The sequence below is a fragment of the Trichosurus vulpecula genome, chromosome 3 (genome assembly GCF_011100635.1).
Source record: "Trichosurus vulpecula isolate mTriVul1 chromosome 3, mTriVul1.pri, whole genome shotgun sequence".
In the NCBI taxonomy this organism is placed as follows: domain Eukaryota; kingdom Metazoa; phylum Chordata; class Mammalia; order Diprotodontia; family Phalangeridae; genus Trichosurus; species Trichosurus vulpecula.
In genome coordinates this window covers 12,575,095-12,596,293 of record NC_050575.1, presented here as the reverse complement: position 1 = coordinate 12,596,293, position 21,199 = coordinate 12,575,095, and the positions used below count along the sequence as shown (strand labels likewise).

At 44.6% G+C, this 21,199-nt stretch overlaps 1 protein-coding gene across 9 annotated transcripts in view; it reads right to left on the bottom strand.

Moving 5' to 3' along the window:
* EVL (Enah/Vasp-like) overlaps positions 1–21,199 on the bottom strand; it is a 275,108-nt gene that overhangs the window by 95,722 nt on the left and 158,187 nt on the right. For all 9 annotated transcript variants that reach the window (XR_005009982.1, XM_036752868.1, XM_036752871.1 and 6 more), the window contains exon 2: positions 10,269–10,437. Coding sequence is in view for 8 of the 9 variants with exons in the window: in XM_036752868.1 (XP_036608763.1) it covers positions 10,269–10,437 (169 nt within the window). In the remaining variant the exon portion in view is untranslated. The remainder of the gene's footprint in view (positions 1–10,268; positions 10,438–21,199) is intronic.

Below are 21,199 nucleotides of genomic sequence, written 5' to 3'. Positions count from 1 at the left end.
TAATTCAAGATGTCTACTGGACTTCCACTTAAAGATGTCTGAAAGGCAGTGGGATGTCAGGAGAGAAATTGGGGCAAGAAAGGTAGATTTGAGAATTATCAATGTAAAGATGGTAACTAGATACATGGGAATTGATGAGATCACCTAGTAAAGTAGTATAGAGGGAGAAGAGAAGAGGACCTAGGACTAAACCCTGAGGGACATCTGTGGTTAGAGGAAAACCAGCTGCTCTTGAGAATGAGATAGTGAGTTGATAAGGGAGGTATAGTAGGATTGCCTAGCAGCAGTGAGAGCCCACTTGAGCTTGTGTAATATAAGTCGGTAGTGGATTCAGAATAGCTGCATGATTTTCTCCACCTTCATTTAGTGTGTAGGAGTGAAGGCAACAAATGATGGCAGTGATCTACGGGGTGAGGCTGGGCTGGGCACAGTCAGTGATTTGATAAGGGGGCTGGGGATTCAAGAGAGGAGGACAGCGTAGAATTGAATTGGTTCACCAAGGGGTCAAGATAGGGAAAAGAGGAAAAAGTGGCTAGTGTAGGGGAAATGGCTTGGCAGAGAACTTAAGGGTCAAGAGACTGGAGGTCACAGCATGGCAGAGGAAGGGCAGGGTTATGTAAGGAGAGGCAAAGGGGGAGGTGAAAAGCCAATAGATTATGGTCAGGTAAGGGCATTTCAGAATTCTTGAACAAAGAGGTGGTACAGTTGTGGATGATGGCAAGATCAAAGGTGTTAAACTTGTTCTGTGTAGCTGCAAAGGTCAGAAAGAAAGCCAATTAATCAATAAACATTTATTAAGTGCCTACTATGTGCCAGGCCCTGTGCTAAGTGCTAAGGATACAAAAAGAGGCAAAAAACAGTGCCTATCCAGAAGGAGCTTACAGTCTAATGGGGAGACGCTGTACAAACACCTATATACAAAACAAACTATAGTTAGGATAAATAGGAAATAATCCACAGAGAGAACACACTAGAATTAAGAGGGCTCGGGAAGGCTTAGTTGGGATTTAAGGGAAGGCAGGGAGGTCAGTAGGTGGAGAGGGGGAGAACCAAAGGGAGGAGGTTAGAGGGAAGCAGATACAGGCTCAACATTAGGAAGGGCTCTTTGTCACTGGAGGTATTCAAGCAGATGCCAGAAAACCACCTGTTGGGAATTCTGTAGGAACTCCCACAACGGGAAGAAGTTCAGGTTAAATGGCCATTAAGTTTTTATTTTTTCCTTGTATGCTGTGAAGTATGAAGTAGAGGAAAGGACATTTGATTTGGAGGCAAAAGAACTGAGTTCAAATTCGGACTCTGACACTTAATATCCATGTGATCTTGGACAAATCATTTCACTTTACTGGGCCTCAGTTTCCTTTTCTTTAAAATGAGCAGCTTGGAATAGATGAGCTCTAAGGCCCCTTCCAGCTCTAGACAATATACTTGGACAAGCCTATACAGGGAAGCTAGTAAGTGTCTGAGGCCAGACTTGAACTTGGGTCTTCCTGACTCCAGGCCTAGGTGGTGCAGTAGATAGAGCACCAGGCCTGGAGTCAGGAAGACCTGGGTTCAACTCTGGCCTCAGACACTTACTAGATGTGAGACCCTGGACAAGTCATCTGTAAAATGGGCTGGAGAAGGACATGGCGAACCACTCCAGTATCTCTGCCAAGAAAATCCAAATGAGGTCACGAGTCAGACACAACTGAGAATGACCGAACAAGAAGAAGAAGTCTATATATGTTATTGTCTGTCAATATGACACGGGCCGTAGATTTAGAGCTGGAAGGGCCCTCATCTAGTTCAGAAGCCTCAACATGGGCCAAACCAGATTAAAATGCAATTGGGAAATATTTTAAAAATACAATAGAACACAGATAATGTTAACATGTGGTTTTCTAAGTCAAATGGGGCCTGTGCGGACACTTGCGTACTATTTAGAGGCTCACATTTTAATTTGAGTTTGATGACAGCGCTCTAGTGCAACCCCCTCACTTTACAGATTGGGAAACCAAAACTAGAGAGGGTGAGTGACTTCTCCAAAGTCATACAGAAGTGAGCGATAGATCCCCCGGCTTCCAGTCCAGTGCTCTTTCCATGGTACCAGGGCTGGGTGGTCTGTAGATGTTAGCTACTCTGAAAACTCTGAAGGTCCCTTAGAAAACGCTCAGCCTGAGCAATGGAGTCCAGGCACCCCTGCATTCTGGGAATGACGATCCCAGGGAGGTTTCCGGGGGGACAGAACAGCCCAAGAAGAGATAGATGCCCATTTCCATGCTTTCTGCTATGGCTGCTCACTCAGCCTGAGGGGAGATGAAACGGGCTGCTTCCTGGCTTTCTAATGACAATAATAGGTAGGGATCTGTGGGCAGCTAGGTGGCACCATGGTGCACAGAGTGCTGGGCCTGGAGTCGGGGAGGCTCATCTTCTTGAGCTCGAATCTGGCCTCAGATGCTTACTAGCAGTATGACTCTAGGCAAGTCACTTCACTCTGTTTGCCTCAGTTTCCTCAACTGTAAAATGAGCTGGAGAAGGAAATGGCCAACCACTCTAGTAACTCTGCCAGGACAACCCCAAATGGGTCACACACAGAGAGTCAGACACGACTGAAAACAGGATCTGAAGCGACTGGGGAAACACAAAAACATATATGTACATACACACATGCACAATACATACGTATACATATACGTATTCACATATACACACATATTCACATATAATATACACATTCACATATAATATACACATTCACACACATACATATTCACATACACACACACACACACACACACACACACACACACACACACACGGTACAGTGGTTTCAGCTGTGTCTGACTCTTTGCGACCCCATTTGGGGGTTTCTTGGCAAAGATCCTGGGGTGGTTCACCATTTCCTTCTCCAGCCCATTTTATAGACGAGGACAATGAGGCAAACAGGGTGAAGTGACTCGCCCAGGGTCACGCAGCTCGTAAGGATGGGAAGCCACATTTGACCTCGGGACGTCTTCCTGCCTTCAGGCTCCGCTGCCCTCATGGTCTAGCTATTTCCCCACTATGTTTAATCTGGTTCAGAGGGCCCTGAGGGGTGCGCAGGCCGCGTGTCTGCCCCCTCCATTCTAGACTATAAGTGCAGACCTGTTCACTTGCTTCTTGTGATTTCTCTCCACGACTTGTTCGGCACATTCTAGTAACGATCACCACCGCGGTGACAACAGCTAACACTGACGCAGCACTCAGTAGGTGCCCTAAGCACTTTACAATGCTCACTTTACCTTCACAGCCCTGGGAGGCGGCTGCTATCACGAGCCCCATTTTACAGATGAAGAAACTGAGGCAGAGGCTAAATGATTTGCCCAGGGTCACACAGCTGGTAAGTTTCTGAAGGTGGATTTGAACTCATGTCTTCCTGACTCCAGGCCCAACACTCTATCTGCTGTGTGACTGGCTGTGCGTGTTCCACCTCCCCATGGGATGTACCCCGGCAGGCCTGCAGCACCACCATTATAATTCAGAAGCAAGGCAGACTAGTGCCCCAAGCCTGTAGGTCTTAATTCACCGCTTCCAGGCCCACTATTTGTTCTGCCTAGCTGAAGCCTGGACAAGTTAGGATGCCTTCGGTTTGGGGGCCTAGTGATTATTTCTTGCAAGAGAAGTGGTGGGTGTTGGGGTCAGGCTGTAGCTTTGCCATTCATTTGCTGTGTGACCTTGGGCAAGTCGCGTCTGTCTCTGGGTCACAGTTTCTCAATCTGTAGGAGGAGGGGATGGACCAGATGATCTTTGAAGTTCCCTTAATCTCTGATTGGTCTGGATTTCCGCCACCATAACTTGGCATTGGCATTTCTCTACATCCTCCCTCGAAGTGTAGTCAGTGTGAGGTGTTCCTGAATGATACACCAGGGCAGGGCCAGGGGTGTGCTGGGGCTGGTACAGTCTCTTTGAGCTGATTGTTAGATTTTCAGTGTGAGCATTTACACCTTGGAAATTGGCAGATGTTACTGGCATACAGCCCTCACCCTGCCTCCACCCCTAACTCCTGTTGTTAACACCACTGGGCAGGGTTGTCCTGGTCTTTATCTTCAAATGGAGGAAGTTTCTGCATATTCATTATGTAAAAGGTATTCACTGAACACCCTTTGCCTGTAAGGTCCAGTTCTAGTCCTGGGAATGGGGTTGGAGGGACAAAGATGACTGAAACACAGTTTTTGACCCCCATGAAGCTTACAGTCTAGTAGGAAAATACACACACACACACACACACACACACACACACACACACACGAGACTTTAAAACAAGGCAGAATGTAAAAAAGTGTTCAAAAAAAGTCTTACAAAGTGGAGGTCAGAGAAAGGAGAGGGTATTTCTGGTTAGCAGGGAGGAAAATCTCAGAGGTAGCAGCATTTGGCCCTGGACTGGAAGAACAGGAGGGAATTCTATTGCCAAATCTTGGAAGGCAGAAGGCATTAGAGGCATATGAAGGTGCCTGGAAAATGCAGGAACAGGGGAATTTGGGGAATAGTTAGCTCTCAAGTTTAGTCTGATGACATGGCCCTCTTCCTTTGGTTTCCAGTTCTCATGCTTCAGAATCATCCTGAGATGTTTTTGACAGATGCTGGCTGCAATCAGCCACCACAGAGAGAGGAAGCCGGGTGTGGCGAAGAGAACATCGGCCTGGGAGTGAAGAAGCCAGAGCTTTGGTGGCAGCTCTGTCGCTTGGCTTCCTGTGTGACCTTGACCAAGTCCCTCTTACTCTCTAGGTCTCTATGTCCTCATCGGTCAAATGCAAGGGTTGGAATGAATAGCCTCAAGGCCCTTTTCATTTCTGCCATTCTTTGGTTCTATGGTTCTAAGGTACCTTCTGGGATTTTCTTCCACAAGTTCCAATGGCATAAAAAGTAACCATTGGTCTTTCACATGAAGGAGTTTCTTATGGAATACTCTTTGTAAGCTCCTCGAAGGCAGGCATCTAGTCACAGAGCTCCCTTTTCAAGCTAAAATGAGGCATAAGGCAGTTAGGAGCTTGATGGCTGGAGTCAGGAAGATCTGAGTTCAAATCTAGCCTCAGACACTTACTAGCTGTGTGCCTCTGTTTGGGGTTAATGACAGCACTTATCTCCCAAGATTATTGTGAGGAAAAAATAAGAAAATGATTGTAGAATGCTTGGCACATGATAAATTTTATATAAATGTTAGCTGTCATTATTATTAAAATTCCCAAACTGCATGAGCCCAAGATTTTAAGGTCCTTATTGAAAAATGAAACAGAAAACCCCAAAGCTGTAGTTTTCTCTGTCAAAGTCACAATGCCCTGGAAAGTTTCCTGCCACTGTCTCCAAGCCATCTGGGCCCCACTAGATCATCTGCTCTCCAGGGGTTAGTAAATGCTGGGCTTATCCAGCGAACAGAACCCACACAAGATGGGTTGTCTCTGCCTCTGTCCCAAATCTGTGATGCTCAAGTGGAGGATGTACTCACACATCCATCCTCAGGTTCTTTTCTGAGGCTTTGAAGATTAAAAATAAACCCCAGATGGGAAGGTGGCAAAAAGGGTGTTTATTCCAAATACCTGCCATGCCCTCTCTCGCTCTTAGTTGGAAAAAAGACCTTGCTGGGGAGGTTAAGAGCCATCTAAAATTTTTACTCCTGTTCCCTGAATTTTAAATTAGGCGTAGCTATAAGAGGATTGGTCTTGAAATTGAGAGATGGGGGTTCAAGTCTAGCTCTGATACCTAGACAGACAAGCCACTGAACTTTCGTTTCTTTGTTAGTAAAACGGGAAAGAGTTAATACTTGTACTACGTATCTCTTAATGCTGTTGTGAAAAAAGCGTCTTGTTAGCAGTAGGGTACTTTGGAAATGAGTGGGGTTGTACTGAGAGCAGCTTAGAGTCATTAAGAGGCTAAGTGACTGTATGCCGCTGGCATACATCAGAGGCAAGGCTTGAACCCACGTGATGCTGATTCTGAGGCCACATTTCTGAGTCACGGCCACTAGGCCATGCTCCCTCTTTCAACTGTCACTAATCATGCTTTACTGTTATTCCAAGCACCTCACCCAGCTCCCAGGTTAATATTTCAGTTGTTCTGAATAAATACTCATGGAGAATTTTGACCAGGTAGAAGAGGATTTTTAGACCAGGAAGGAACCATAGAGACCATATGGTTCAGTTTTTTTTATTTTACAGAGAAGGAGACTGAGACCCAGAAAAGAGGAAGTGAAATAAGTAAGGTCACACAGTTAATAAGCGACAGGACTAGAACTCAGTTCTCTTGACAACATACCTAATGCTCTTTCTACACTGTCTTTGGAGGCAGCTAGGTGGCTCAGTGGATAGAGTGCTGCGCCTGGAGTCAGGAAGACCTGAGTTAAAATTTGATCACAGACACGCACTAGCTGTGTGATCTTGGGTGAGTCACTTAACCTCTGTTTGCCTTAATCTACTGGAGAAGGAAATGGCAAACCACTCCAGTACCTTTGCCAAGAAAATCCTGTAGACAGTATTGGTATGCTGTGGTCCACAGGACATGACTGAATGGTTGAATAACTGCTCCACCTCCACCGACTTCTGGATTTAGCTAAAGAACTCCCAAGACGGTCAAGTTTCCATAAACCATGCCATGTGAGAATCATTTGGAAGAGCGGGGGATTTTCAGCCCAGAGAAGAGAAAACTCGGGGGCAACAAGAGATGTGTCTGGAGCGGCTGTCCCTTGGGCTTCTTATGTGCCTACAGAGGGTAGTGCTAGCACCAGTGGGTAGAAATTACAGGCATTTCTTCTCGATGCCAGATTTTCACCCAATGTAAGGAAGGAACTTCTAATAGGGGGAATTGTTTGACAGTTGAATGCACTGATTTGTGAGAAGGTGAATCCCCCATTCCTTGGAGGTGTTCAGCTGTAGTTACTGAATAGTGTCCTCTATGCATCATGTGCTTGGGAACTCAGCATTTTGGTCTATTTGGGTTTGGGATGGGCTTAAGAAGAGTTCTTCACCTCATATCATTTTAGTCTTTCAATGATCATTCGGTTTAACATTTAGATGATCTGCATGATGCGTACAAGAGGCCTACCTGAACACTGGCCGTAACCTGTAAACTGGTCAGTTGCCTCATCTGTAAAATTGGCGGTGGAGGTGGGCATTAGACTAGATCTGTGGTTCTCAAACCTTTTTTGTCTCAGGACCTTTTACACACTTAAAAGAAAGCCCTTCCCTGCCCCAAGCTTGTGTGTGTGTGTGTGTGTGTGTGTGTGTGTGTGTTTACCATGTTAGAAATGAAAACATCTTAGCATTACTATGGAAATAGTTTTGATCTCACAGACCTTCTGAAAGAGTCTCAGGGGCCCTTAGGTGTCTCTGGACCACAGTTTGTGAAACGCTGAACCATATGATGTCCCAGCTACCTTGGAGTGCTATCTATGTTCTCTGATTCTAAGACCCCTCTTACATCTGCTTTGTAAGTTTTGGTCTTAGGGAGTCTCCTAGGCAACTAATAAGTAATTTGCCTAGAGTGACACAACCAGTGGAATCTGAACCGAGATCTTCCTTATTGTAAGGCTAGCTCTCCATCTTTGGCCCCATGATTCTCTGGAAGAGACCTTGGAGAACACCTGTTCCAGGACCCTCATTTTACAGAGAAAATCAAGCAGTCGGCTTTTATTAAATTCTCGATCTGCAGCCAGCACTGTGCTAGAGAGGGGGGGATCCAAAGACAAAGAAAAAATGGTCCCTGCCCTCAAGGAGCTTATGTTCATTTAAAGGAGACAGACATGGATGCATACAGGCACATAGAAAATATATACAAAAAAGAATGTAATTTTGTGGGGGAGGAGGGGAGCAGGAAAGGCTTCATGTAGAAGATGTAACTTGACCCGAGTCTTGAAAGAAATTAGGGATTCTAAGAGCACAGGAAGGAGGGAGAGTATTCTGGGAACAGATGACAGATACTATGGAAAAGCAGAGAAATTGAGATGGGACAGTAAGAAAGGCAGTTTGGCTGGACCATAGAGGGTATAAAGGGGAAAAATGGATGATGAGATGGGGAAGGTACGTTTAGGCCAAGCTGTGAAGAGTTTGCGATGCCAGACAGAGAAAATGGTGAGGTTATTGAGTAACAGAGTGACCAGCACTTCAGGAAATGCATTTTGGCAGCTGTGTGGAGATTGACTCGTAGGGAGGAAAGACCTGAGGCCCAGAGATCGATTAAGAGCTCATTACACTGGTCCAGATAAGGAGAGGGTGAACTGGCGTGGTGGCTGTGTGAGTGGACAGAAGGGGAAGGATGTGAGAAGAATGATTTGTTGTTGTTAGGGCAGGTATAGAGTGCTGGGCCTGAGTCAAGAAGACTCATCTTCCTGAGTTTAAACCCAGCCTCAGATGCTTAGCTGTGTGACCCTGGGCAAGTCACTTCACCCTGTTTGCCTCAGTTTCCTTATCTGTAAAATGAGCTGGAGAAGGAAATGGTAAACCACTCTGAGTCCTGTGCCAAGAAAACTCCACGTGGGATCAATGAAGAGTCTGTTGCGACTGGAAGGACAGACCCACCACAAATTGGACTTTTACATTTATCCTCATCCTTCCCCCTGATCTTCCCATCCCTGGGTCCCAGCTTTTGGTCCCTACCCCTGCAGTTGCTGAAATTCAGGGCACTGAGGCCACGTGAGGAGAAAATGTAGCTGTTTAATGGGCTCAGCACATAGTCTGGGGCGAGAAAACTGATGGAAATGAGGAAAGAATCCTGAATGAGAGTCAGGAGAAGTAGGCTTTAGCATCAGCTCTACCACTAAACTTCTGTGTAACCTTCAGTAGGTCACCTTCCCTTTCTGGCCCTGAATTCCTTCATTCGTGAAATGATGAGGTGGGACCAGGTGGTCCGTCCTTAAGGCCTCTTCCAGTTTGAGGATTTCATGACCCTGATAATTTTGGCAGGGACTTAACTGTAACTATAATTATTAACTAGAGTTGATTTATAGATGGTTGTCTGGCAGAGAAAAGGCTACATTTTATGTCAAGACATTTCAACTGGTAGTTTCCAAATGGTCCTCCTATTCAGGGTTAACCTCCCTACTTGGATGGGCGACCTCGTCTCTACTTTTGCTGTTCAGCTGTCCGACTCTTCGTGACCCCATTTGAGGTCTTGGCAAAGATACTGGAATGTTTAGCCATTTCCTTCTTCAGCTCATTTTACAGATGAGGAAACTGAGGCAAACAGGGTTAAGTGACTTGCCCAGGGTCACATAGCTAGCAAGTGTCTGAGGCAGACTTGAACTCAAGAAGATAAGTCTCCCTGATTCCAAGCCTAGTGCTCTATCCACTGTGCCACGTAGCTGTCCATCTCTACTTTTAGAGAATTTAAATCATCTGTGATTTCATTCACATGCGCCTTCTTTCTACCAGCACAGATCCCATGGTCCTTATTAGCTGCTGTGGCTGCAAAAAAATGTATCAGCAGGTGGCTTGTGTTCTGGTGATGAGTCCCTGCAAGAGCTGGCTGTCTCCTCACCGAGGTGAGGTGTCAGTGGAGACAGATCGGTCCTTGGAGGGCGGGCCTCTCTCCCTTTCTCAATAGCCAAGGGGGATTGGCTCGGAAAGGGAGTGACTCATAAAAACATACTTACATTTAAACCCTTTAGTGTCAACAAGTGGAGTGATGGTTAGGGTTTTATTACTCAGTCTCATCTAGAAACAGATGATACTTGGGTTCAACAAACTCTTGAAAGATAATTGATCTTTGAAGACAAAGAGATGGCTCCAATGAAAGTTAAAGTAAGAGGTGACATTTATGTAGTGCTTTACGTTTACAAGGCACTTTGCATGCATTGTTTCCACCCTGGGGAGCGGGTGGGTCAAGTATCATCATTCTCATATGACACAGTCCTCTAGGCCTGGAATGCTTTGCCTCCTGGCTTCCCTAACTTCCTTCAAGTCCCGGCTAGATTCTATCATCTACCAGATCTGCCACCAAGGTAGTGATTATCTTCAGTTATGCTGTGTTTATATTGTTTGTACACAGCCGTTTTCATGTCATCTCTGCATTAGACTGTAAGCCCTTTGAGAGCTGGGACTGGTTTTTTTTTTCCTTTTTACCTCTCTTTGCATTCCCGGGGCTTGGCAGAGTGAATGCCTGGCTTAATGAGGTGGACACTCTCAGATCCTATAGACCATTAGGATTTTCCATCTAGAGCCTGATGCACTGGGCTGACAATTGGCGTCAGAGATCTTACTGGGTCTCTATGTCTTCTATCTAATGTTTTCATCTGTTTACATAGGGTGTGGATGGGTACTCACTTGTTGGTCTTGGAGTTTAACTCCCACGACCCTGAAGGTATTGCTGGCGTTGTTGTGGTAGATGTTGATCCGGCTGAATCCCTGCTGTCCTGGTTTGATTGGCACCCATTTCTTACTGGTGTCATCGTAGACCATCACGGAAGCCCGGGCTTGGCAAATACTCTGTTCACTGGGGAGCAGAAGAAAACACAGACATCAGACCACCAATCAAACTCCCTTTATCCCTTCTCTATCCTGAATCAGGAGAGAGGCCGACCAACATAAATGGAGAATTTCTCACAATTACACCACCTAAAAAGCAAGAAATGTCCATCTGGATGTCAGGGATGTAATGGAGGAAATTCCTAAATAAGGTTGAGAGGTTGAACTATATAACCTCTAAGAACTGCCTCCCGACCTTGAGATGCTGTGACTCTAAGGTGACCCAAGTCTAAGATTCCAAGACTTAATGATTCTAGGATTCCATTAATAACAATAACTAGTGTTTTTATAGTACGCTTTACAAATATTACCTCATTTTAACCTTACAACAGTCCTGGGGTTAGGTGTTATAATTATCTGCAAAATCATCATTTTATAGATGTCTCAGTCGAGCGGCAGACTTAAGTGACTTTGCCCGGGGTTACATGGCTAATAAGTGTCCAAGGATGGATTTGAACTCAGGTCTTTCTGACAAGAGGTCCAGTGCTCTCTCTACTTCACCACCTAGCTGCCCTGGCCCAGTATTTTCAGATAAACAGATAATAATGTGAACAGGTAATCTTCACAAGATAGAGGCATTATCATAACACTTTGTCTCTCCAGAACTCTGCTTTCCAATGGCCATATAGCTTCAGAATGTAGCCCAGAGACAGAAAGGAAAGGAAAGATGCATTTGACCAGCAAGAAAGCAATGTCACAAAAGTCCCTGCACAAAACTCATGCATTTGATCAGTCTCTCACTCAGATCCTATTAATTCTTACTTTATACCCAATTCTAACAGATTGAATGATCTGACTTCCCAGTCCATAGCACATTTAGAAACAGGGAATGAGAGGTAAGAGAACAGAGTTGCTTTGGGTGCCCCACCCCCCTCCCCCAGAGAGGGAGAAGTGACAACTGAAAGGGTGGGAGGCGTCAGAAACACTCAAAAGCAAACATAAGAAATCACAAAACACAGCAGCCTCTGGCTCAGTGAGGGTGCGAGCCCCTTCACATAGTGTAGCCGGTCTCACTGGCATCAGTGTGATAATACGGGGTAAAAATTGCTGTTTATTGTATAACTTTAAGAGAAGGTTAGGACTTGAAAAGTTCAAAGAGTCTTCCTTTTCTTTCAAATGGCAGAGGTGTAGATGATCCATCTTGGAAAGATTTTTACTCCAGAAGAAAAAAAATATTAAAAGAAAAAGGTTTGCTGCTTAAAGTGGCAAACCCAGTTAGTTGTTCAGAAAGGTTGGCTCCTTCCTTCCTGAGGGCTCTGAAGAGATACGGCTCTTCTAAAGAAATGCTCAGCTCCTCAGAAGCAATGTGAACCAGTCATTCTGATGCCGTCTGGTCTCTTTGCTCCTTCCCTGGAGTGTGTCAGCAGGGGAGTGGGGGTGGGTGGGGGGTTTACGGTGGGGTGGTGTTGGCCCGGATTATGTGAGACTTTTGTCTGACATTTGGATGTGTTATCATCAGTAGGATCATCGGACTTGGAATCGGAGGGGATGTTAGAAATCACAGGGTCCTGCTCTGCTATTCTACAGGAAGGGCCAGAGAGGGTGTATGATCTGTCTGAGGTGACATAAGGGCTCTAAGTAGCAGAGCCAGGATTTGAACCCAGGTCTTTTGATTCTCAATCTAGTTGCCTGTGTTCTCTCCAAGCCCTGACCACCCCATAGGATGTCCCTATAAATAAGGGTCTAGTCTGCCCTGATTATTGCACGGCTTTGGGCCGTACTTCACTTCTTTCTGTGGTACGAGAAAAGAGCACTCACGCCGCATCATTTATTAAATGCTTACTATGGGCCAACATTGTGCCCAGCATTGAGGAGACAAAGAAAGGTGACCCCCCTACCCCCGCCCGCCCCTGCCAAACAACAACAACCCAACAACTGAATTTAGCTGGAACCTGAAGCAGGCCAGGTAACGTAAGAGGCACAGATAAGGAACATTCCAGGCATGGGACACAGCCGATGAAAATACACAGAGAGGAGAGATGCTGCGTCCAGTGTGGGGAACGTCACCGAGACCAATGTCACTTCATCACAAGTGGCTGCTGTTCAGTCGTGACTCACTCTCTGTGACCCCATTTGTGGTTTGCTTGGCAAAGGTACTAGAGTGGTTTGCCATTTCCTTCTCCAGCTCATTTTACAGATGAGGAAACTGAGGCAAACAGGGTTAAGCGATTTGCCCAGGGTCACACAGCTAGTAAATATCTAAGGGTGGATTTAAATTCAGGTCTTCCTGACTCCAGGCCCCTATACCACCCTAACCATCTGGCTTCCCCTCATCGTACAGTATATGAAGGGGAATAAAGTGTGAGGCTGATTATCTGTGAGGGCAGGAGAGAGTCAGGTTATGAAAGATTTTAAAAGCCAAACAGAAGATTTTACATTTGATCCTAGAGGAAAATAGACAACACTTAACTGAATGGGATGTGTGTATGTATATGTATGCAGTGTGTGTGTGTGTGTGTGTGTGTGTGCGCGTGTGTGCGTGTAGTTAGCTTTTTGTTTTAGAAAGATTATCCTAATGGTCGGATAGAAGACGGACTGGAGTGGAGAGAGGCTTGAGGTCCAGCCAGAAGATTATTGTGACAGCCCCGGTATGAGATGATGAGAGCTGCCAGGGTGGTTACAGTGTCAGAGGAGAGAAGGGAGCCTATGAGAGAGATTAGGAATTAGAAAGAACAGGCCCAGGAGGTGAGTCTTGAAGGAGATGAAAGCTTCTAAGAGACAGAGAAGAGGAGGGAGGCAGGGAATCAGTGCATAGACACAGAGATCGATGGGGAACGGACGAGGAGCAGCTAGAAGGCCAGTTTGACCAGACTGTCATGAGGATGAAGGGGACTGATGTCCCTGGAAAGGTAGTTCTGGCTAGGTTGTGACCGGCTTTAAGCTGAGGACCAGTGAGGGTTAGTTAAGTGACTGTACAATGTAATTCTTGCTTAAATTGATTTTAGATTCTGATTCCTTTATCTGTAAAGTAGGACTAGTACTATATGCCCTGCTTCCCTCACAGGGCTCGCACTTGGGATAAAATAAGATTGTGCCAGTATTTTGGAAAGTGTAAAAAACTACTTTGGAAATTGTAAAGCAATGCACAGAGGAGTGAGGGACGATTATTATTTTGGCCACAGTAGAGGATGTCCCTGCAAATAAAATCAGAGGAGGCAGGGAGCCCAGGCTCTAAGAATGAGTTTGGAAAGCCCTGACTTGTTTACTTTAAGCATAAGAGAGGCCAAATGTAACTCTGGAAAATCTGGCTTGAAACCCATCAGTTAACAAACCTCCCCCGCTGAGGACAAAGTGGTTTGCTCAGAGAAGCCAGTGGTTTATAAAAATAAATCTGCCTGCGTTTAGCCACTGGGCTGAATTGAGACTTGTCCTCACAGCCCTGAGACACTGAGAAGGCAAAAAAAAAAGCATGTTTTCTTTTGAGATTTTAAAACGTTCATTTTTTCTCTGGAGCACATCCCTGGACAACCTGAGTCACAAACATAGAATCCGGAGTTGGAAGAGAGCTTAGTATGTTTAGTCCAACTCTGCCCCATTGATGAGTCCCCACTATAGCAGCCCAGATAAGTGGAAAAGAAGTCTCTGCTTGCATACTTCCAGTGATGGAGATCTCACTTGTTTTAGCTTTAAATGTTAGGTAGTGGGGCCTCATAGGGAGAGAATATCTTCTTGCTGTAACTTCTGGGCTTTGGCCCTAGTTTTGTCCTCTGGGGCAAAGAACACATTTAATCCCTCTAAATTTAATTGCCTTGAAGACATTTGATTATAGTAATTAAGTCCTTGCTAATAAGTCTTCTCTTATCCAGAATGATATCCCTCCCTGCTAATTCCTTTAAGCAATTCTCATAGGATAGGGTTTCTAGTTCTCTCATGATCCTGATCAACCAATCAACAAGCATTTCTTAGGTATTTATTATGTGCCAATCATATGGCAGCTATGTGGCACAGTGGATGAAGTGTCAGGAGGATCTGAGTTCAGATTTGGCTGTGTGACCCTGGGCAAGTCACTTAACCCTGTTTGCATCAGTTCTTCATCTGTAAAATGATCTGGAGAAGGAAATGGCAAACCACTCCAGTATCTTTGCCAAGAAAACCCCAAATGGGGTCACAGAGAGTTGGACCTGACTGACGTGACTCAACAAACAACATGCGCCAAACACTGTGCTAGGCACGGTGGGGACACAAAGACAAAAAATGAAACAATTCCAGCTCTGAAGTAACTTACATGCTACGGGGGATGGCGGAAGGGAAGGAGAAAAAGGAGGAAGGGGGTTAATATTATTTATTTTTAAATATACACGGACATATGATAAATAAATGCAGAATAAATGTGAAATAAACATGAAATAGTTAAAGGATTAAATCGAGAGTCTTTGACCTGCTTAAGAAACAAGAAAGCCTAATTCCCATAGGTTTGAGTCGCATGGTTGTGAAGCCTGAAGAAGCGTCACATGGTTTTGATGCTGAACTTAGAGGTGAGCATTTTGTTTGGGGCTCTCACTCATTGGAAAAGTGTGGTGTCATTTGACCAGACAAGACTCTGGGTAGCTGCTGGAGCCCTGCTCCCTGCCCTGCTCCCCCCTCCCCCCAGCTTTGAAAACTCAGATGTTGGTGCCTCTCCTGGTAACTATGGAATTCTTTGGTCAGACAGCTAGAGGCCTGCCTGTTGATAACTGTGTGTGTTTGCTCTGTTTATGTTGTCTCTGTAATTTCTATTTGTATTTGCTCTGAAGTTCAGGGTGCTGACTTTTTTCCCCTGAACTAAGTAAATGATATATGCATGTTTGATTAAAGTGAGATTGTTAACCCCTTAAAGTTGCTTTCCTTAGAAAAGCAGATCAAAGCATCAGCGCTGGCAGCCCTTCTGTGTGCTGGTGTTGTTGGCCTTGCACAGCCACAGTAGCAGCAAGCAGCGTCGCTGTTACGACATTAGATGATGAGGTCCAAGAGAGGCGTATGAAACAAAGGTGTAAGTTAGTTCTGTGGGACAAGGCAGGCACCCTGGCATTGAGGGTGGCGTCTCACTTAGATGTGCTCCCTCTGCTAGGGTGGATTGCGGCCTCCTATGCTTTCACTGAGGGTGACATAGATCGCATATTTAGAAATGGAAGAGGCCTTAGAGGTCAACTAGTCTAACCCTTTCATCTAATCAATAAGTAATTTGGGCTCAGAAGGGGTAGTTAGTAACTTGTCCAGGTTATACAGGCAGCACATGACAGAGACAGGATTTGAACTCAGGTCCACTGACTCCAAATCCTGTGCACTTTCCACCACAGTTAGTAATAATGTATCTATATCATATGTATATGATAACAAATAATGTGCATATAACACTTTAAGGTTTGCAAAGTGCTTTATATTATGTCATTTTAAAAACATTTAAAAAAATCTAAGGGGCAGTTGGGTGGTTCAGTGGATAGAACACCGGCCCTGGAGTCAGGAGGACTTGAGTCCAAATGTGGCCTCAGACACTTACTAGCCGTGTGACCCTGGGCAAGTCACTTAACCCCAATTGCTTCCCCCCAAAATCTAACCACCCAAAAGTGAAATGAATGGTATCAAGAGAATGTTATACATAACATATACGTATACATAACATAAATATACACATACATAACATTATAAACACAACAGAAATATCATCCTAAGAACGACTTTGAATGACTAATTCATCTTGAGCATCATAAACACCCAAACCAACTGCAAAGGCCCTACCTACGAAGGAAGATGTTATCTACTTCCAGAGAAAGAACTGCTAAGTAGATATGGGGTGTGTGTGTGTGTGTGTGTGTGTGTGTGTGTGTGTGTGTGTTTAGTTCTAGGGCGGTGCAGGGAAGGAGGGAGAAAAAACAAAGTGCACAGTAAAGGGCAAAAACAAGCTTGGAAGCACAGAAAAGGAGGGGAACTTTGGAAACAAAGTGTAGTATTTATTATATAGTCTTTTTTGAAAAAGTAAATAGTCTGAAATGGAAATTCATGGTTTTCTGTTGAATCCTCTATGTTGTGCTGTGTACACGGGAATGTTCTTTTTTTTGTCTTTTTGTATTTAAGTTCAAAATGAATAAAAAATTAAAAACACCCCCCCCCAAACAAAAAACAAAATCGAACCACCTAATAACAATAGCTTTTACTTCCGTGGTGGTACGCAGTTTAGGAAGTGCTTCGATCCGTCCTCTCTTCTCATCCCCACCACCCCATGAGGGAGGTAGTGCATGTATTTACTTTTTCCCATTTTAGAGATAGGTAACTGAGAATAATATAGAGGAAGTGAATTGCCCAGGGTCACAGAGCCTGCTGGTGGAAGAGCTGGGGCCTGAAGTCTGGTCCTTTGTCATGAAGAGCTCTTTCCCCTGCACTGTGATCACAGACCTTGGTAGAGGCAGAATCTTGGACTAGGGGGGTGGTGAGGCTGCCATTTCTAGTGTTGTTATGAAAGGGGAATCCTTTGGATTTATCATGGACTACGGTGCTGAGCCAAGATCACCCAGACATCCTGCCCCACAATCAGGGTACCCACAGCCTCACTTCCTCAATTACTTTGCCCACAAGGGAGTTTCTGTTTGGAGAAATCCACCCACTTCCCTAAGGCACCAACCAACACCATATAGCTGCACTCAATGAAAAGAAACAAATCAAAATCAACTAATTATAGTGTTATCATAGTTCTAGAGATAAATAGAGGCTCGAGGTCATTAATCCAGAGTTGTCAAACTCACAGTCAGCAAAACTCTCAAGTGAGGCCTGAACTGGATTAAAATGAAATTGGGATATGTTAAACAAAAATAAATAAAAATGCAATACAATGTAGATAATATTAATTTGTGGTTTTCTAAGTCAATATGTGGCTAGCATACTGATTTTATATTTTAGTTTGACCAATGATCTAGTCCAACCCCCTCATGATACAGATGAGGAAACTGAGGTCTGAAGTGCTTGTGTGTGCAAGATCATACAGACAGTAAGAGATAGATTTGCAGCCACACACTCTGGTTACTGTGCTGCGGTGCTTCAGTCATGGCAGTCAACAAACGTTTATTAAGTGCCTACTATGTGCATCGAGGATACAAGAAAGGTAAAAACATGATCTCAGCCCTCAAGGAGCTTCCATTGTAATGGAGGAGACAATATCTAAACAATTATATACATAAAAGATGTGCAGAGTCTAAATGGGAGGCATTCTCAGGGGGAAAGCACTTGAGGAACAGGCAGGGATGGGAACCAGGAAAAGACTCATGTATGAGATGGTATGTGGTTTCGGTCCTAATGGAAGCCAGGGAAGCCAAGAGGCAGAGATGAGGAAGGGAGAACATTCCAGGCATGGGAGGGTGGGGATGGGGGAGGAGGAGACAGCCAATGAAAAGGATCAGGGTCAGGAGATGGAGTGTCTCGAAGTCTGGTCCTTTGTCGTGCCGTCCAGGGCCCTTTCCCCTATACTATGATGATGCCCCCTTGTAGAGGCAAGGCCAGTGTTCCTAGAGTACATGGGAAAGAGCAACTTGCAGGAAGACTGGAAAAAGTAGGAAGGGGCCAGGTTGGGAAGAGCTTTAATCGTCAAACACAATATTTTATATTTGATCGTGGGGGTGATAGGGAGCCTGTGGCATTTAATGTGTAGAGGTCATATCTACCCTGTAGAACGTCAGTTTGGCAGCTGAGTGATGGATGGATTGGAGGGGGAGGAAGGAAGCAGGGAAACCAATTGGGAGGAAATTTTAATATTCTAAGCACGAAGTGATAAGAGCCTGCCTATATCAGGGCAGAGAGGAGGCAGAGATGAGCGATGGAGTGAAGCTAGAACTGGAAAGACCCGAACTGAACAGAGGTTCAGGAGGAGACATAGAAAAGCAGGACAGCTTTGAAACTAATGTGTTGAATTTGTTATTTTTTTTTTTTAAGATGCAAGCTGTACAAACAGAGATTCACGGTTTCACATAATAATGCTTGCTGACTTGAATCTTCCTTTCCTGTCCTTTGTATATAAAATTGCTCATGTACGTTAACTTTAAAATAACAACAAAATTAAATTTAAAAATAAAAAAAAAAGATTTGTTGAACTCTGCAAAATTTTCACTGACCAATAACCAACACAGAGGGTCTTACTTAAACTTGGGTATGAAAGGAGGACCAGAGGCACAAGCCGTAGTGTGTGTTACCCACGTATGCTTTGCTGCTCTGAATGTTTCTGGAGGTTATTCATTTACCACAGCACAACTATCATAATTCCAAAAGCCCATACTTTTAGAGCACATTAAAATTATCAACTCTTTTTGATAAGCTTTAAAAAGAGCCGTAAAGAACCCCTCCCTTGTGCCTCTCTCCTTGCAGAAGAGAGGTGACGTAAGTATCATAAAGGACATTTGATAGAGGAGGAAAAGGAAGATCAGAGAGAGGTTCAATGACTCAGTCACATGGATGGTATGGGGCTGAGCCTGTACTTGAACTTGGGTCGCCTGTCTCTGATTCAGGCACTTGCTCCACTGCATTCTACTGCCTCCAAATTTATGCTACTGACCCTGAGTGCTTAAAAAATGTCAGGAAAAAATGATATAGTAACTTACAAAAATGATATAGAGTGGAAGGAGGAAGCTTCGTAGGTCTTGAAAGCTTAGTCAATCAATCAACAAACATTTGTTAAGTGCCTACTATGTGTCAGGTACTGTGCAAAGCACTGGGGATATAAAAAGAGGCAAAAGACAGTACCTGCCTTCAAGGACCTTACAATCTAATGGGGACAAACAAATATATACAAAGCAAGCTATAGATACGAGATAAAACAGGAAATACTTAACAGAGGGAAGGCACAAGAATTAAGAGGGTTGGGGAAGAAGGTGGGGTTTTAGTTGGAACTTAAAAGAAGCCAGGAAGTCAGGCATCAGAGCAGAGTAAGGAGAGCATTCCAGGCTTGAGGGACAGCCAGAGAAAATGCCTGGAACCATGGCCTTGGCATGAGAGGATCTGAGACCTAGCTCTGTGGCTCAATTAGCCGTGTGATCCTGGGGAAGACCTTCAGTGATTCGATTTGCAATTTCCTCTAAAACAGGAAGAAGAATCCCTTCCCTGCCGCATTCCTGGGGTGCTGTGAGGGCCAAGTCACCTAGTGGATGTGAAAGTGATTTGGCGAGCCCTAGACAGATGTGGATGATTACTAAGAAATCAAAGCATAGTTGAAGAATTTCCAAGATTTTAGTATTGAGTGTTAGTAGTCCCTCTGGGGATTAGTGGGAAGATTAAATACTGACTATTCTTTTTAAACTTTTGATGTATTTTGGTATCAAACAACTGATTGGCATGAAAAGAGAACGTAAATAAGACTTTGCACTTCACAACCAAAAATAGCTTCTCGACCAATGGCATCTCTGTGTCAGAGATATCCCCATCCGGGTGGGAGATTCGCAAACGTTTTGCCCGTCACTGATTGACAAGCCTTCAGATGGTGAAAAAAAAATGGAATAGACAAGTAGTAGAAAAGGTCAATCTTGCATAGGGATAAAAGTTACCTAAGGAAATTCCATTTTCTGAACTGTTCCCAACAGCTCCCCTGAAATATCTGCTTCCTTCTTCAGAGCTGGTCATATATTACCTCTGCTCAAAAATCTTCAATAGCTCCCTACTGCCTAATCATTCAAGTTCTAACCCTTCTCTCTGGCATTCATTGTCACCCACAGTCTGGTACCACTTTGTCTTTCCGGCTCTGTCTTATAGAGTTCTCCTTTTGGTGAATTCTAGGTTCTGGCCAAACTGGACCAGTCTCTGCCTGCAATCCAAGCCGTGCTTTCCTTCCTCTCACCCAATCCCCCCAATGCCCAATACATTCTATACTCTCCAGCTTCCTTACTTTTGCTTATACCATTACCTATGCAAAGGATGCCCACTCTCTCGCCTTTTGTCTACTAAATTCCTTTAAAGCCCAGTCCAAATGCCATTTCCTCCTGTTCAGCAAAGACCTTCCTCATACCACATGTGGTTCTTTGCATTTCTGGCCCAGAGTCAGGAAGATCTGAGTTGAAATCTGGCCTCAGACACTTATTAGCTATGTGACCTTGGGCAAGTCACTTAACCCTGTTTGCCTCAGTTTCCTCACCTGTAAAATGAGCTGGAGAAGGAAATGGAAAACCACTACAGTATCTCTGCCAAGAAAACCCTAAATGGGGTCATGATGAGTTGGGCATGACTGAAGAGACTGCACAAAAACAACAAATGGACTTACCAAGTGCCCCTATTTCCTATAGTTAGTTCTGGGTGCCCCTGTATGTTATCATCTCCTTCTGATCTGTGCAATACCAGAGGGCAGGAGCTATATATCATGTAAACATTGTAATCTCCTGCTCCAGCACTTAGCATAGTGCTTCCTAGTTGGGAGGTGCTTAATAAATGGTTGCTGTTCTCAGAGACCCAGGTCTACTTTACCAAAGGAAATCCTAGTCCAGGGAAGAAATGATGTCTCCTAATCCCTGAAATGTCTCTCTTAGCGATTCGTCATAAACCGTATTCCAAGGGAAGGTGGGACAACAGTACAAAAGCTGCTGGGCCTCTGCTCTCAAGAACCGGGTTCTCTGCCTCTTTCCCAGTGTCTGGCTTCCAGCAAGCTGATGCATCCAACAAGTCTTTAGTTTCCTCATCGGTATCATGAAGTCTCGGGGCTAGACCTCTTAAGCTCCCTCTAGCTCTGCATCTCTATGTTCTATGAATCTAAGACATCTTCCAGCTCTGAGTGCCTAGAATTGTTCCAT